General features: G+C 37.4%; 1 protein-coding gene across 1 annotated transcript in view; it reads left to right on the plus strand.

Moving 5' to 3' along the window:
* The window catches only part of CTNND2 (catenin delta 2), a gene marked incomplete at both ends in the record, with an annotated part of 536,439 nt that overhangs the window by 349,790 nt on the left and 170,035 nt on the right, over positions 1 to 16,614 (plus strand). Inside the window, one exon of the mRNA XM_080639304.1 lies at positions 15,539 to 15,671. Coding sequence (XP_080495430.1) covers positions 15,539 to 15,671 — 133 coding nt within the window. The remainder of the gene's footprint in view (positions 1 to 15,538; positions 15,672 to 16,614) is intronic.

Below are 16,614 nucleotides of genomic sequence, written 5' to 3' on the forward strand. Positions count from 1 at the left end.
GGCAGAGCTAAATGCTTGTCAAGGAGAAAGAACGAGACAAACATAGTAGACCAAGATTTCTGAAACTGGCTAGGAATTTTAGGTGTACTAACTTGGGGTATATGGTTTGACAAAGACTCACAGACAGGCCTCTCTAGTTTGACAGCCAAAATTACTATTGTGTTTTGGTGATCTCAGGTGTCTTAGTATCATTTTATATAATCTGATTTTAAACAGATAGTTAAAGTGAAATTTTATTAGAAAAGGTAATTAGAGTCTCTTGGAAATTATGACTATTTTTATTGCTTGTGTATTCTGGTCTTAAGTATTACAAGAAAAGTTAACCTTCTAGAAAAGGTTACTATTTGGCTTCTGACAAGCTAGCTTTTAGCTTTTGACAAGCTAGCTTGTAATTTCTGACATGTTTTAATTCCAGTTCGAAGGGATGGCTTTAAACAAAAGGCTCAGCTGATGTTGGCTTTGTGTTGTAAACTGATGGGAGCTGCAAAGCTGTGGCCATTAGCAGACCTGGCTGCTGCTGGTGCAGAGCAGGCAATAAGATGTCAGGAGCATCCTCCTAAGCAGCCCTGGGCTTGAAGGCTAAGCAGGTTTTGCAGGTGCTGAACTAGTTAGCCATGGCCCTGTTGCCTCTGTCCCTGCTTCTGCCAAAGGGGGGCTGCCTCAGAATGAGACTGCCTCACTGCTGGGGGGAAGGCAGAATGAGCAGCTTCCTGGGGCATCTTCTTCTGTTTTCCTTGTGCTGCTGAAACTTCTTGAACTGGCTGTTTCTGTAGAGTCTGGAGACAGTAGTTGATGCATCATTTATATGTCTGAATAAAAAAAGAAGTTATTTTATTACCTCATTCAGGATGTATTTCCTTATCGTAAATTCTAATCAGCAGTTTGCCTAGTTGTATGTATTCCTAAGAAAGCAATACGTTGAAATAGGTATTGCTGATTTGTTTTCCTTGAAAAACTGATTTATCCGTTTCCGTTGTGAATTTATGTTGAATATTTAGGATATCTCCTCACATGTTACATTTCAGCAGCATGAGTCAGTGACTTATTAGTATGCAGAGAGCATTTTGGTCCTGGCCTTGCTTAATAGTACTAACCTCAAAATGAAAAGTTAATTAGAGCGAGTAAAGTTATTAAAAGTGCCAGTGTGATTTAAAAGCTGAAGTCTACATTTTCAGGAGAGTCTTAGGCATTTTGGAAAACTGATTAAATTAAAATCCTTTATGAGGTTACATGAAAATTGGACTTCGGCTTTAAATCATCCAGGTGATTTTGAAAATCTTACGTAGTGTCTTTCATCGTCTCAGACAGTAAATGGTAATCCTTCACAGGTGAAATTATCTTTATACCATTCATAACTATGGAAAGAGAGCAAAGACATTACCAACAAGCATATATTCAGTCAAAATCCTTCACAGAGCCTAAGAGTGTTTCAGATAACAGTTCATTTTAACTACCATTATTTAGAACCAGATGAAGACATGAGTAAGGTGGTTTTGGTGGGGTTTTTTTTGGGGGGTTTGTTTTTTTGGTGGGTTTGGATTTTTTTTTTTCCATTTTAGTTCTTCACTGTCAGGAGAGACTTGTGGCTGTTTGTGTTATAGTACAGGTTACGTTTAATAGCCACACTTATAAATCTGATAGTCAGACTTATAAGTCTGATATACAGTGACACCCAGTACATTGCAGGCTTAGGCAGAAGAACAAGTAGAGTCAGTTGCTGAGTGGCAGCAGAGCCTTTCCTTCAAAACTCCGTGTTCACAGCAAGCACAGCAGTACCCAGGTGCCGTTGTCCACATACCTCTGTTTACATATTGTCCACGTTGGCCCATAGAAAACTAGTTTGGTGTTGTCAGCCCAAGTACCAGGGAGTAAAGTGTCCATGAGAGGCCCAGGTGCTAGTAGCTGGGATGCTCAGTGCTAAATCCTCACCAGGAAGCCAAAGACTAAAAGAGCCTGGAGACTGATCTGCCTCTTCACCTACAGTGACTCTCTTCAATGAAAATTGACTGCCTGCACTTAAATTAGTGTAAGAGATGCAAAATCATATGCATTTTCTTTTTGAAGGAAACTAATACACTGAACAGGATAATGAGTAATCTGCTGGCTGTCCTTGGTGGGAATGAGATGCAGTGCGAGGGGATGAAGGAGCTGTGAAGGACATGGGACCACTTCTAGTGAAGTGGCTGAGGGACATCTCAAGCTCTTTAAGTGTTTTGCTTATATTCTGTGAAAACATCTTCAGATGCTTGTGATAGTTCAGGTAGCATTGAATTCATACTCAGTTTTATGTGTACTATCTTGATAGTATAATAGGTGTTTAATGCAGCTCTGCCTGTCTCCCTTTTTCTAATTGTCTAGAATATCCTTGGTATTTAAGACCAACCCTTATGTCAACTTCTTTAATAAAGAACGTGCTGCAGAAATTATGCTAATTAAGCTGGGGTGTAATTATGGGCTAGAAAGATTATTTCACAGTCAGAATTGAATTGTTGTAGATAAATGTGCATTAACTTAACAGTGTACAGCTAATTAGTTTTGCTGTTTACTCGTAGAAGTTAAAAAAAAGATGTAATCAGTTACACAGAAGCTTGAGAAATGACTATATTGCAAAGCCAATGGGAAGTGTACTCTGAATCTCGCTTTAATTATTGTTTTGCTAGAATTTTGCTCAGTTTTCCTGTTCTGAAATTACAATGGGCACAAGTAGCTAATTAATATACTTAACTTTATTTCTAGTTAAAATATGTATTGTACGAGTTAAATGTCTGGTTGCCAGTTTCGCAGTTGCAGATCTGTAATTCATACTAAAGTGATTACAACATCAGAATGTCTTATGCTTTCCACAAAAGGTAGAATATTTTGGATCTCATTATGGAGCAAATTAAGGTAGAGACTATTTGCTGTGCATATCCTTTTTTTTTTTTTTTTTTTTTTTTTTTATGCTTATCAGCAAGCTGAAATTTGTGTTTAGTTTCACAGAATCACAGACTGTTTGGGTTGGAAGGCACGTTAAAGATCATCTAGTTCCAGCCCTCCCTGCCACAGGCAGGAGGAACACCTTCCACTAGACCAGGTTGCTCAAAGCCCTGTCCTACATGGACTTGAACGATTCCAAGGATGGGGAAGCCACAACTTCTTTGGGCAACCTGTGCCAGTGCCTCACCACCCTCACAGTAAAGAATTTCTTCCTTATATCCAAGCTAAATCTATCCCCTTCCTGTTAAAGCCATTCTCCCTTGTGCTGTCATCTACATATATATGTATATATATATACTTGCTATTATTTATATTAAAGAGGTAAGAACTTACATACTGGACATACACATACATTAAATACCCCCCTTATAATAGCAAAGGTGCTTAGTTGCAATAAAGCACTGAAAACCAAAAAACACAGAATTACTTGTCACTGACTGAAAGTCTTTAAACCTTGAGGAGTTTGCCAGCAAACATTTAATTTTGTATGTTCCAAAAATACCAATGTTTGCGGTATGTCTCAGACATTCACCAGTGTGAAAAGAAGGCTGCAGAACATTCTCTTTAATGTAAATTAATATCAGCCTCTGGGAAAATCTAATATAGTCATTTGATTTGTGAATGTAAATTCATAGGTGGAAATTCTTTATAAGCCACCTCTGAGCATAATATGTCTTCCATTGACTTCGGAGTGAAAGCGACTCCAGTATAAATTATAGCGATTAAAAAGTGTGATCTCAAACTGAAGAGTGATGTGCTCTGAACTTCATCTGTAATGTTGCCTACAGAGCTTTCTTGTGTGATCACCTTTCTCCTTACACTCAAATGAAAAAACCCAGAAGAGGGAGATACTTTCATGAAACAGAGAAAAATAGTTTCAGTAGCCTATACAGTGATTTCTCCACTAATAAATAAATGACACCAGATATCATATCCTCTGTTTCAGAAGAGTTCCATGGCTTTTGCACATAGTTTCAATGAAACTAGATATCAGTTTCATATTTATCAAGTTATATCAAGAACACCACCTCCTGTGTGAATTTGTATTTGCCATTAGAAGAAAAGTTATGAAAAGCAAGTATTGATATGGACCTAAAAAAATCTCAGACTTTCACCACTCTTGAGCCTCCCCTTGTGCAAACAACATGCTGAAAATTTGTGGACTTTGTTGTGTTTTAAGTTAACTTTAAAATGTGCAGCAGCAGTTGTAAATATGAATTTCAGAATCATAGAGAATTGTCTTAAAATGACGAAAAATGTGAAATTAAGGATGTGTAAGGAACTTTTTTTTTCTGTTTGAAGACATCTGTGCTATTAAAAAAGGAAAAGGAAGGGGGCAAATCAGAGGTTGCTTCTGTATCATGTGTGACAAGCATTTAATTGCCAGGCTAGACAGAGGAGCTCTTGTGTCTGTTCTGTGCAAGCATGCTCATGTCTTCCATAAATCAGGTTATGCTGTCCATCACTTGATCCGAGTATATTTCAGGGGAGGAGAGAGAAGGGAATAAATGGATGTCAGAACGGGTTCAGTGTCTGTGAATGAGGGTTGATAGAGATTACTGGAAACACCTGTCATTACAATTTTCATCTGCATAGCAAATGAGCCCACTATTCATTTTTGGGACCGTTTTAGAGCAAAATCTAATTTCTTAAGTGATAATCTGCTCAAAAGCACATAGTTACATGTAGGGTACACATGCTGCATGGCTTGTTTATACTGCAGAATCAATGCTTAAGTTTTTAACCGTAAACTGGTAATTTTAACCATATTAGAAATGTTTTATAAGAAATTATTGTATCAGTTGCTTAGTCATATGTAACCATGATCTGAGCTTGGTTGCTGAAAATCTAAGGCAATCATTCATGTTACAGCTATAGGATATAAATATTGGAGGGTTTTATATCTGGAGTCGATGCTGTCAGCTGATTACATTGAGAACAGTATCAAAGTTGGAGGGAGTGGCATTGTCCTTTCAGCTTCAATAAGGATAATTGGGGTAAAAAGGTTAACCGAAGTCTGAAAAGGAATTAGCTCTGAGATGATGAAGGGAAAGTTGCAATTCAGTCTGTACTTCTTGCAGTTGACAGAATATATTGCAGGGTATCACACCACCAGCTAAAATCTTGGATCAGTGATGGTAATGGGCACTGGAATTAAGTATACCAGAAGAAAATCCACCCAGAAAGTATTGCGTGGAAATAAGTATCATACAGCTAAGAACTAAGTACCATATGAATAACTTGTCCTTCTTCTGTAGGTAGCTGTTCTTCCACAGTCTGAGGAAAGAGTTTTGATAGATTGAGGCACATATTTTCCCTGAATATATTCAAGTTTCAAAGGCCTCTTTAAGGTATTGATTCTGAATTCTAAATGACAGATCCTTGGCAGTATTTCTGTCATTCATTAATAAGGGCAATTGCCCTGAATCAATAGCATGATTATTTTCTGCAGTGTATTTATTAGATATATACAGTGTTTGCCAGTTCACCTGGAAACATTTCTGTAAAAGTGCTGTGTAGAATAGTCTGCAGCCTCATTCTTTTTTGTCAAGGATAGAAACATCATGTCCCAGTTGTAACCTGATAGGATGGCAAGTGAAGGACGAGCTGGTTTTCCCCATTGGAAGGATGTTTTTCAGCAAGTTGTGTTTTACTGAGGTAAAACTATCAAATATAAATGAGGTGCCTATTTTATGTTTATTTAAAATCTACAGCCTACTTCTGCGCTGAACTCTCTGAGTATCGTTCATATAAAATAATTCGTCTCTGATTCAGCTTGTGCATAATTTTTTAGGTAAGACACATTGTTCTTGGTCTGCTTTTGTTGCTGACACAGCAGTTGAGAGTTGTGGATTTTGTTGGTGTTGTAGAGCACTGGTAATACTTTCTGTTAATCATGTCTGTCTGTTGATGAGCTCTATCTGTTTTTATTCTTCTGCTGGCTTTTGAGTCATTGTGGAGACTTTCTGGGTTATCCTGTGGCCTGGAGAACGGAGATGTTACCCAGGTAGAAATCATCTTTTCTGCATGTGCTACTGTAAGTGCAGTAGTACAGCCTTGTTTTCTGATACAGTATTCTGGTGGATATTTTTCCTCCCACCCAACAGCTTTCCGTTTGAGCATTTCTTTTAGCAATTTGACTCTTTTGTTATTTATCTCATGAACTTCCTGTCTCCTAAGTGTCAAATACATCTTGCATTATTACATTGCTTTGGTGGTTGTACATTGAGATACATCAAGCTAGCATGCAGGAGATCAGGGTTTTTTTTTTTTTTTGTGCTTAATAAAAACTGAAATAAAGGCAGTAAAGAAAAACCATTAGTCTTATGTTTCCCTTTGACAAGAAGATCAAATTCAAGCGCATTTATAGAATTGTACAGCTTGCAACTTTAATGAACAGAATTAGTCCTCTTTGTCTAAAACTGAAAAGGAGTCTAGTTATAAGAAAATAAAAAGAGTTTGTTAGTTGGGTTTTTTTTTTAATTCAGTATTAGAAATCCATGTGTGTTTTTTCTCTTGGCTTTCCATATTTGGGATTTCAGGGCAAATGGTGTTGTTTATCAATTTGTATGATTATTTTGAGTGACCTTTAACTTTTATTGTTTAATATTCATTATTTAAGCATCAAAAAATGTCTACTCTGAAGAGTTTCCTTTGCTCAGGAAGGGAATGCTGCGAAGTGATACACAAATAAAATTGATGCCTGGGCATGTATGTGTAGAGATAAGGTGAAAGTTACTGCTATAGTAATGCAGGTAGTGCACTGGAGGGAGTCATCACTAAAGAATGAGATATCACGACATATTTAGGATTGATGCTCTCTAATACTTCACATAGGCACCCTTTCTTTGCCTTCACCCAGCTGTAAAAAGTATTTCTGCAGCTTATGCTAAACTGCGTGCACTGTTGGCATTTCCTACTGCCTGCTATTTGCACACGTAGAAAATACCGTTTCTGGTGGTCCTTACATTCCCATGGCAGTCTACAGATTACCCAGATGGCCTGATGCCCAAGCTTTTTATTTGTGAATAGGAAGGAAACATCCAGTTTCATTTGCTTCTTTTTATTTACCCAAACCTGAAAAAGCCTGACTTTCAGTCATCCCTGCTGAAAAAGGGTGAGAGCTGTTCTCTTGTCACTGCCATGCAACTCAGGAGAGCTGCTGGGGCCAGAAGCTTGATCAAACTAGAGAGTGATGGGTAGAGACCATTCATGTGTTGTCAGTTATCGTGAAACTCACTGTGCTTAATAACAAAATATTAAAAGTTTCGACTGAAGAGGAGTGCCTCAAAACCTTTTTGGAACTCTCGTGGTGCTGGTGATTTCAAAAAATAACGTGGATGCTCTTAGATTTTCAAGGAGCATTGTGTATGCAAGCTTCCTCTCCTGCAGATGAGCGTGGTTTGAATTGTTAACATTGGTGCTGTTAGGCTAATGCTAAATGGTTCCTGCTGCTTTTTGTGCTACTTTTTTACAGCTGCAAGTGGTTAGGTGTTATGATGCATGTGGGGAAATAATAAGTATCTTCCTGTCTAAAATGCTCCTCCTGTTTTCCTAGGAAAATCAGTGGGTTGTGGAGTAACAGCTGTTCTTTACAAAGTATACATTTCTATGTGGCTTGATGGGAACAGGACCTCAGAAGGTTCTTTCTCCTAATGTTGAAATACAGAAAGGCTTAAAAGCCTCTGAATGAGAACACTAGTTCTAAAAAAGGAGACAATTTTGATTTGAAAGTCTCCAGAGACAGTGAATCTATCAAATCTCAGAGAAAGGCATTAAATGACTGTGTCTGACAGACTAAGTCAATGACAGAATCAAGGCTGGAATCCCTTAAGTCTGTCTACTGTTTTAATCTCCTGTCTATATTTCCACCTTTCTGATCTATGAGGAAAGGATATCCACATCTGTGACAGCTGTTCTGATGGTGAACAACGTTTCACAATCTTCTGAAATCTTCCCTGTAAAGTCTGAGCTCCTGTAGATGGAGAGAAGCACATGTAAGCTGGTCTCTCCGGGAACGGATAACTTGGCATGTTTTCACAGCTGCAGTGTATTAAGCTACCGTAAGGCCTTTCTGTAGTAGGGGGTCAGAAAAATGTTATGAATTGCAGGGAGAAAGGAGATAAATTGGGCAGCTTAAAGGCATCTTCATAGCTTACCTAATTTGCTTCTTACTCGCCTTTGCAGAAGCAGCCCTTGTATATGCAAATGCCTGCAGAGGAAGAGATAAAACAAGATTTTCAAGGCTGTTTCAGCTTAACAGCCCCAAAAGACAATTGCCACTTCCTAGCCGCTGAAAAAAATACCAGCAAAGCACTGAACAAACTGAATAGTACAAAAGGCAAAATTAAAGATACCCTAAAGCACTGAAGTCCCCCATTTTCCTCTCTTCCCTACCCCACAGTTTAGAGGAGAGATAACATTATACCAGCTACAGCAGGGTATGGCTACCTCAGGACACAGGCAGCTTTTTTCTTAAAAGCTCCCTCTCTGGGAGTGAGGGAATTAAATATTTATAGATCAGTACCAATAGCAAGACAGATTATTTCATAAAGGTTCATAAATATATCTCAATTAAAAAGTGATTTGTAAATGAAATCAGGGTAACCTCAAGCAGATAATACTTACACATCTGAGTGTAATCATGTAGGCTACTACCTAGAGCTGTAGGTAGTACCATGTGGGCCAGTGTCATTAGATAATCTTTACTCAACTGTACCATCTTTAAAATCTTTTTCCTCTTAAAATGAAAATGTTCAAGAAATCTACAGACAGTTCAACTCCAGACCATTTTTGGTATGTTAAAGTTGCTCTCATCTTGCCTTTTCACATTCTCACTTTTTATGGTTTTCTTGTTTTAAAATCTAAATCACAGGTAATAATATAAAACCAGGAAAGTGATGTCTTGCCAGAGAATATATAAAGGATACAAAAGCAGAACTGCAGGAGGGTGCAGGTCTCCCTTTGTTATATTGGAGAGGTGATTTTTTGAAATGCTGGATTACCCCTAAAACCTCAGGTTTATGGTTCTGTTAAAGACCTGGGACACGCTGAGCATCTCTATCACTGCTTGGCAATGCTGGGCAGGAATCCTGGGCATCTGCCACAGCATATCCTCCTCTGCACCTCATTAGCAGACACAAATACACTGTAAAAGCCACATTTGTGATGAATCTTTGTAATCACTACTGTATGGTAGTTCTAGTTTGGGCAACATGGAAGTGTAAACCAAGGAAAATGTCATAACCCAAGAGCAGCATCCAGGTTTTTGGCAGATGGACAAGTGTTTGTACAGCTGGTTTATATTCAGCTGTGCTAAATTCGAAATCTAAGGAAAGCTACTAGATTAAGCTACATGATTAACTAAAAATCAAGCGTCTATTGAAGTACAGTCAAATGGTGTTAACTGTTTATGTGTTAGACACATAAATATTTAAATGGTACATTGCCAAAATGCAAAGTGTTGCCTGTTTCATCAGTGAAATTATTGATCCAGTAGAGTGGATCCATGTATGGCAGGTAATATCCTAACACTGCATATACTAACAGGTCACAGTATACCTGGGTAAGCAGATCCCATATGTTGCAGACTTCTTTGGCCAAGTTTTGACTAGAGAAGGCCATATGCTGAAAGGTTTTGAGGGTTTCCAAGGTGAATGGAACAGAGATTGATATCTCTGTGTGCTATTTCCTAAAATTGTGTGCTGAAAGTACCCAGTATTCATGCGTAACATTTTCAAAGCAAACACAGTAGTTCTGCCTCCTCTTAAACTGTAGCTGATCATTTAGACCAGGCTGACAATCTGTGTATATGTATATGCCTACATATGGTGATATATGTTTGAAAAAGGGAAAATACTTTAAGGAAGTGCTTCAAAATAAATTGATAATAAATTAAGTGTAGTGAGTATGTGTTCACTTTTTTTTGACCAGGTCTCATGGAATCACATAAAGAAAATAAGGCAACAAGTTGTTAGAGAGGGCTTCTTCCTTTTTATATTACAGTCCTTGTCTGTGGATTATATTAAGTATTTGTCATGTTTTTACCAGTTAAGTTTTACATCTTGTCTTTGCTCTTTTTAAATGTGCTAAGATAAAATCATTAGAAAAAGATTCCTGTAATATTGATATATTCCCTTCCAAATGTTTTGAACAGAAATAAATTTATCCCTTTAAATACAGGAGGTAGTTCTGTCTTTGATCTTCTCTTGGCTCTTGATTAGTTCTCCTTGTGTTTGATCCTGAGCTACATGTAGTTTGTTTTTTCCTAGTACTACCAGAAAACCATTCTCGCAGATCTCATGAAACAAGGCAAAAGAGATTTTCATGGTTTATTTATAGATTTCGAGGGGGGAGGGAAGCAAACAGAAGGGTATATGTCTGTAGGCATAAGTTCAGCAGTCTTGTAGACTGGCATTAGCAAGACGACTATGAGCAAAAGTTAGAAATCTAGGAAAGGTTACCCTTAACTTGGATTGTATTGTCTTTGCCTTTAGGCACCACGTCACCAGTAAGGCTGCCTCAGATACACATACGTGTATGAAGACAAGCAGATGTATACAGACTATTCTGGTTTAAACGTTGTAATAAATATATCTAAAAATTGTGCACTCTTTCTTATATAAATGTTTTGTTGTAGTACGGCCTTTGTCAAGCCTATGGTTCTTTATAGCAGGTATCTTCACAGCGCTTCCTTTGGGGAATGTTGCTGAGATGGGAAAAGCTCTGAGTGTCAGTGCTTGCCTGTGTCAGCTGCTTGAAAATGTGAATGTTCTGTTCTGGTAATAGAAATCAGAAATAAAAACCCAAGTCTCATGAGATTCACTGTGATCAATGGATGGAGAATAGACAGGGCCACCACGCCTGCTTCTCCAATGCTGTGTAGAAGTGATCTGTATCTTTGGTTACTGACCAGAGACCTATGTTTTTAAAACTTCTTTTGTAGCCTTTATAAAATCAATGCAGATACAGATGTAACAGGAATTTTGTCTTCTTTTCTATGTGTCATCAGCATTTGAAGTAGCAGAAGAAGAAAACTCTGGCATAATTCAAGCAAATATTCAGATGCAGTACATACTCTGTGTTCAGCAGCACCTTTAAGTGATCCCTCATAGCCGCTGCACTCTGACATGTTACTAACAATCTCTTTTAAGTCTGCATCTCCATTGCTTTCTGACATGTGTGTGTGATATGATGGCAGGAGCAGGATTTGGTTTTGATGCAATACTTGCTGTACCCAAATCAGTCTCTTGGTGCTACTGCTTCTACTGCTGTATTTCAGAGTTGTGTTTTATGTCCAGCTCCTTGATGATTTTCTTCAGTTGTTCAGAGGTAAAATGCAGCTTCTTCTGATAGTCTAGGCATATGTACTGCCAACTTACATATAGCTCAGTGTTCCCCTTTGGGTCCTCTTCCATCCCTGGATCAGTAGCCTGCTATAAGCTGCCTTAGTCACCACTTCAAGATAAAACCTTCTGCGGGATTCAGAATTAGATCAGTCTGTCAAAGAAACAAGGTTTAACACCTTGGCATGCTTTGGTCAGTCTTCTCAGATGACAACAATTCCTAGAAATAATACACTTTTACAGTCTGCTGAAATATTTAGAGTACATGGCAAATGCTGATTTATAGCCAAAGCTGTGAAGTTCTTGCACACTTGTGATTCTCTTATTGAAAAACCACACCACCAGAAGCCTTTCACTGAACAGCTTTTAGTGTTGGTATAAGGGAAACATAGGCAATAGCAGAAGATCTTGCACATACAGATGCTGGCTTATCTTTATTTTTGGATCAACTACACAGGAGCTTTGTTAGCATTCTCAAAATACATGCCATGCACCTCCTCTGATTTACTCTAGCCTTCTGGCTTCTTTCACCATCTGTGTGGGTCACCTCATTCAGATTTTCTGAGCATGGGGATGTTAATAAAGGACACAGGCTTAGCTAGTGTTTGTTTAGGATATTCACTACAGTTTCATATTTTGCTTAATTCTACATTATAATTTTACTAGAGATTGGATCCTTGTATGTTACCAGTTTAACTGATTTCCATGTGGCACAATATCAAATGGTTCACAGAAATGGAGGTAGATTTGATTTTCATTACCCTTCTCTGTTTTATTCTGACCCTTATCTTCATCAACTGCTGAACCTACTACTGCTTTTTGTTTATAGCCAGTAAAAGGTATTTTGTTAATTTAAATTACCTTTCTAGCATGCATCCCAGTTTATTCCAGCCTTTGACTTCTACAACATATGTTCCTTCCCTACTAATTTTTTTCTCTTACTACTTGTTTGGCTCTCTATTTTGATACACATTTTCTGTCACATAGGTATGCTTGGAGCCATGGCCTGAAAGTTCCCTCGCATTTGTGCAAAATGTTCCAGATAGTTTTGTACCTTAGTCTTCAAGAAATTGCAGCCCTCCTGCATTCTCACGACCTCTGCCAGTTGACTTCTTTCTTTTCATAATGAAGCCAAATTCAAAAAATAAGTTAAATTTTCAAGTAAATGTTACTGGAGCCTCAAGCTTGCTGTTCCTAAAACCCCCAAAACTCTCTAGCTCAATTTTCTTTTGCCACCTATAAAAGGCTTGTATATAACAAATGAAAAATTTAAACCGCTGGAAACTGGTCCTTCTTGCCTTGAAGGCTGCTAAAGTTATTGCGATTATTCAAGCAGCCTTAACTGTTGACAGAATTTTTTGTTTGTTTTATATAGCTACTGTATTTCATTTAGAAACTACTAAAAATATAATCATCTTAGAGACCATCTGCTTGAAATGACAGTGCATACCGGGGCTAAAATTTTAAACTTCTTTTCCTTCTTTGTTCATTATCTCTCCTAAAATTGGTTACATGACAAACTCAGTATTCAGTGCTAAGGGTTTCTTCTCTGAATTAATTTTCTACTTACGCCTGATGTGTACACAACCATGCTTGTCCAATGATGCATACTTGTCCAACAAGTATTCGTGCATCATTTATTTACTAACTTTTCTGTTGGGAGATCAGAGGGAAAAAGTAAGCACAGCCTTGTTTTCATACATAAACACCATGTCAACACTGCAGGTTCATCAGAACAATTAACTATGCCTGTAATAAGTGCTCCTTTTCCTTTTGTTCCCTCATTGCCAATTCTGGCCTGAATCCCAGAACAAAAGGAAGAAGAATCTGAGTTGATTGTCGAGATCCGTGATGTACTACTGCATATAACAGGCTTTTTGGTTGGTTGTTTTCTGTTCAAGTAATACACATATTATGAAGGAGGAAATTTCCTTTGGGAGAGAATTTGGTGATAGAAGTGCCCATATTTTGAAGTATAGTTATTTGGTGTAAAACAACAGATTTCTAATGTTCCTCCTTGCTGTCTTGTCAGACAACCTGTTTTCTTCTGGTATTTTGTATCCTCTCCAAAATACCAACACCTGCACTTTGGCATCTAGGATTGAAAATGAGAATAAATTCATTAAGGTTACTAAGATTTAGGGGTTTCCATTGCTTATTTTTAACTTTTAAAAGTCTGTAAGATGTCTTTGGTTGGCTGAGAGCCATGTATATAGGAGGCAGATCTGTTTGAAAAACCTGATAGCAATCTTAACATGGTTAACAATAAGAAAGCAAATATAAGAGGAAGTGCAACACGTTAAATAGCATTGTTTCTGTCACCTCTATCAAGTTATGATTTGTCTATGGGTCTGTACTACCCATTCTTAAACAGAAGTGTTTAACCAAAGAACCACTTCCTTTGCACCTGGTAACAGTCACAGTAAGTTGGTAGCACAGAAAATGTGGTGCTTGCCATCTTTGACTGCTGAAGTTTGTAGTCTTCATTATTCCTTTTACAATGTTGTCTGACTTTGCAAAACATCAATTCTGTCTGAACATATGCTACATCTTTTGTAGAAACTTCTCAACAGTCTATATGATCTAAAGATACATTGGAATAGTCCATATATCATTTATTACTATATCTTTATGGTTTCTTTGCATTAAACACTTAATGTGAAATTTAATATTCATGAGTTAACATCTCCTTTGTCAGAAGAGTAATAGGTGATGAAAGTCTGAGTGTATTTTTTTTTGCATCTCCTATTTATATTCTGAATGTTCATAAAGATACAACTGTAACAACAACTCTCAATCTGGCAAGCATCCTGTATGAGAAGAGAACAGACAAGAATTCTGATCTGTAGTAATTCATTATTATTGCAAAATGAGTCTTGTTTCAATGAAGGTTCTTGGAGTACTGTTGTACTTAAAGTGTGAGATGCCTGAGTCTACTTGAAGTAGACTGCAGAGCTACTGTGAATTCCCCCAGTGGAATACAGTTGGCCTCAGTGCAACAGAACCCCTATAATTTGGGAAGGAAACTAATGATCAGGAATATCTTTTAAAAATATTATAGGTGGACTGTGCAACAGTTCTAATTTTTTTTGGCAATAAACTTTTTGGTGATCATAGCAACTGCAATGGAGAACCTACAAGCTTTTTTACAAGTCATTTCTTTCCCTTCTTTCCCTCTGTTAATCTCGTAGATGTAGCATTAGGTGGAAGACATCAAAAATATGGCACAAAAAATTAGCTTTTAGGGAAAAAGCATGTGAGAATTAAGTATCTCTTGCAGAATACCTGTGTGCGTCTCTGGATCTTGGAACACAAAAGTCCAAAGCCATTATCATGAATTATTTTACCTTTAAACACAGAGGGCAAAAATTCACCTGAAATAACAGACTGATTTCAAGTTTTGTTCTGGAAGCTGTAGAATACCTGCAGGGACTTGTTCAACACTCTTGGATTCAGTTGTTTCATTTGATGTTAATGGTGTTTCATGTTTTGTAGGATGAAAGAAATGTTCAAAGGCTAAGTTTTCGTGTTTGCCTACCTGCTTTAGATTGAGTAGTAAGAATGAAGATTTAAAAGTAATCTGAATAAGTAATACATAAGTGTATAATGGTAAAATTGCCCAATCACAGAAAGGCTGAGGTTTGGAAGGGACCTCTGGATGTCGCCTGGTCCAGCCCGCTGCTCAAGCAGGGCCAGACCTGTAGAATAGATTTAGATTGAGCATGTACCGTATCTGGAAAAAAGAAACCAAAAGCCAGAATAAGTAATTGCTTTCTATATAAAGTAGCAATCTAAATCAAATAAAGATTGCAATAAGTAAAAAGGACTTTTTGACAAACTAGTATTTCATAGCAAACCACTGCTTCTGATCCTAGCCTCCATATTTTAGTTTTTATAGAGAAATAATAATGGTATGAGCATCTATTTTCCTCTTGTATTAAGATTTCATATAGCTATTTTTATTCAGGAAACTTTAGCAATTAGAGATCTAATTTCATTAAGTTATTTAATTATACTTTATATAACTTTTTTTGCATAGGAGTACAGTTTAAAATGAAAAACAGTTTCATATTTGATTTAATGTTAGCTTTGAAAATAATGTGAAAAAAAAATCAAGATTTTACTTAGACATGTCTATCATCTTTGTTATCATTGATTAACATTGATCAACTAACAGCAGAATTTTTGATGAGTCTTTCTTGCTTGTTTTCTCACAGAGAGTTTGGATGGCGAGATCCAGAGCTTCCAGAAGTTATACAGATGTTACAGCATCAATTTCCCTCAGTACAGTCCAATGCTGCAGCCTACTTACAACACCTCTGTTTTGGAGACAATAAAATAAAAGCAGAGGTAAGATTTATAAACCTTTTTTTCCAGTAGTGATGCTGTCTGCCATTTATCATAGCCAATTATTTTTATGTACCTCAGAAAGAGTTACAAAAGAAATCATGTGTATATGGCTGGACCCGTTTTACTTAAGCTTTCACTTAAGTCATTTGTTAACATTGGAAAAAGTAAAAAAAAATGCATAAAATATTGTCAAACATTTTTTGTTTAGTTTTCAATATTTTGATTGCGTACCATTTAAACACCGTATCAGTAGTTGTTCAGTAAATAGCTTGTGGTATAGTCTTGATCTCACTGAAGCACACAGGCATTTCCTTAGGATTTTCAGAGAGGGATTTTTGGACAATAAATACAGGAGGTAAAAATTAAACAAAAGGATTCTGAATCAAAGCCCACTTTAATGTGTAATTGTGTGAACAGAGTGTCGTTTCACTGGGTTTGCAGATTGAACTGTGATCATTGGTCTGTGATCTTGAAATTCAGTGCAGATTGTATCTCAAATGTAATTCAAGCAGCAGTATAGACTTTGTTCTGTACCTGTAGCTGATTGGTACTTTTTGCTTGCTTTTTCGCTGTGGTTAATGGGACCAGTTCAGCTTTTGGCACAAGTTGAAACAGAAGGCAGGCAGCTCTGAGAGATATGACAAACACAGAGGAGTCAATTAAAATTGAATGAGTGAAGCTGTTACCAGCCCCAGCTGCCTCCCCTGGCCCTTTCAGAGATACTGCTAATCAGAGACATGTGGTGTGCACATAAATCTCTGTCTGTTCTGGCATCTTTTAGCCTGGCAAGTAAAGGTAAACTGAGATCAAGATCTGCTATTGCTTCTTTGTCAGAACTGTGCAGTGATACTGGCTTGCTAGTGCTTCATTATCCGCACCTTCGGCACATAAGTGCTCTGTGGGTCTATCCGGCTGTAGCAGCTTTCCCTTGTAGGCTTTTTCA

This window comes from Psittacula echo (genome assembly GCF_963264785.1).
Source record: "Psittacula echo genome assembly, chromosome: 2".
Classification (NCBI taxonomy): Eukaryota; Metazoa; Chordata; class Aves; order Psittaciformes; family Psittacidae; genus Psittacula; species Psittacula echo.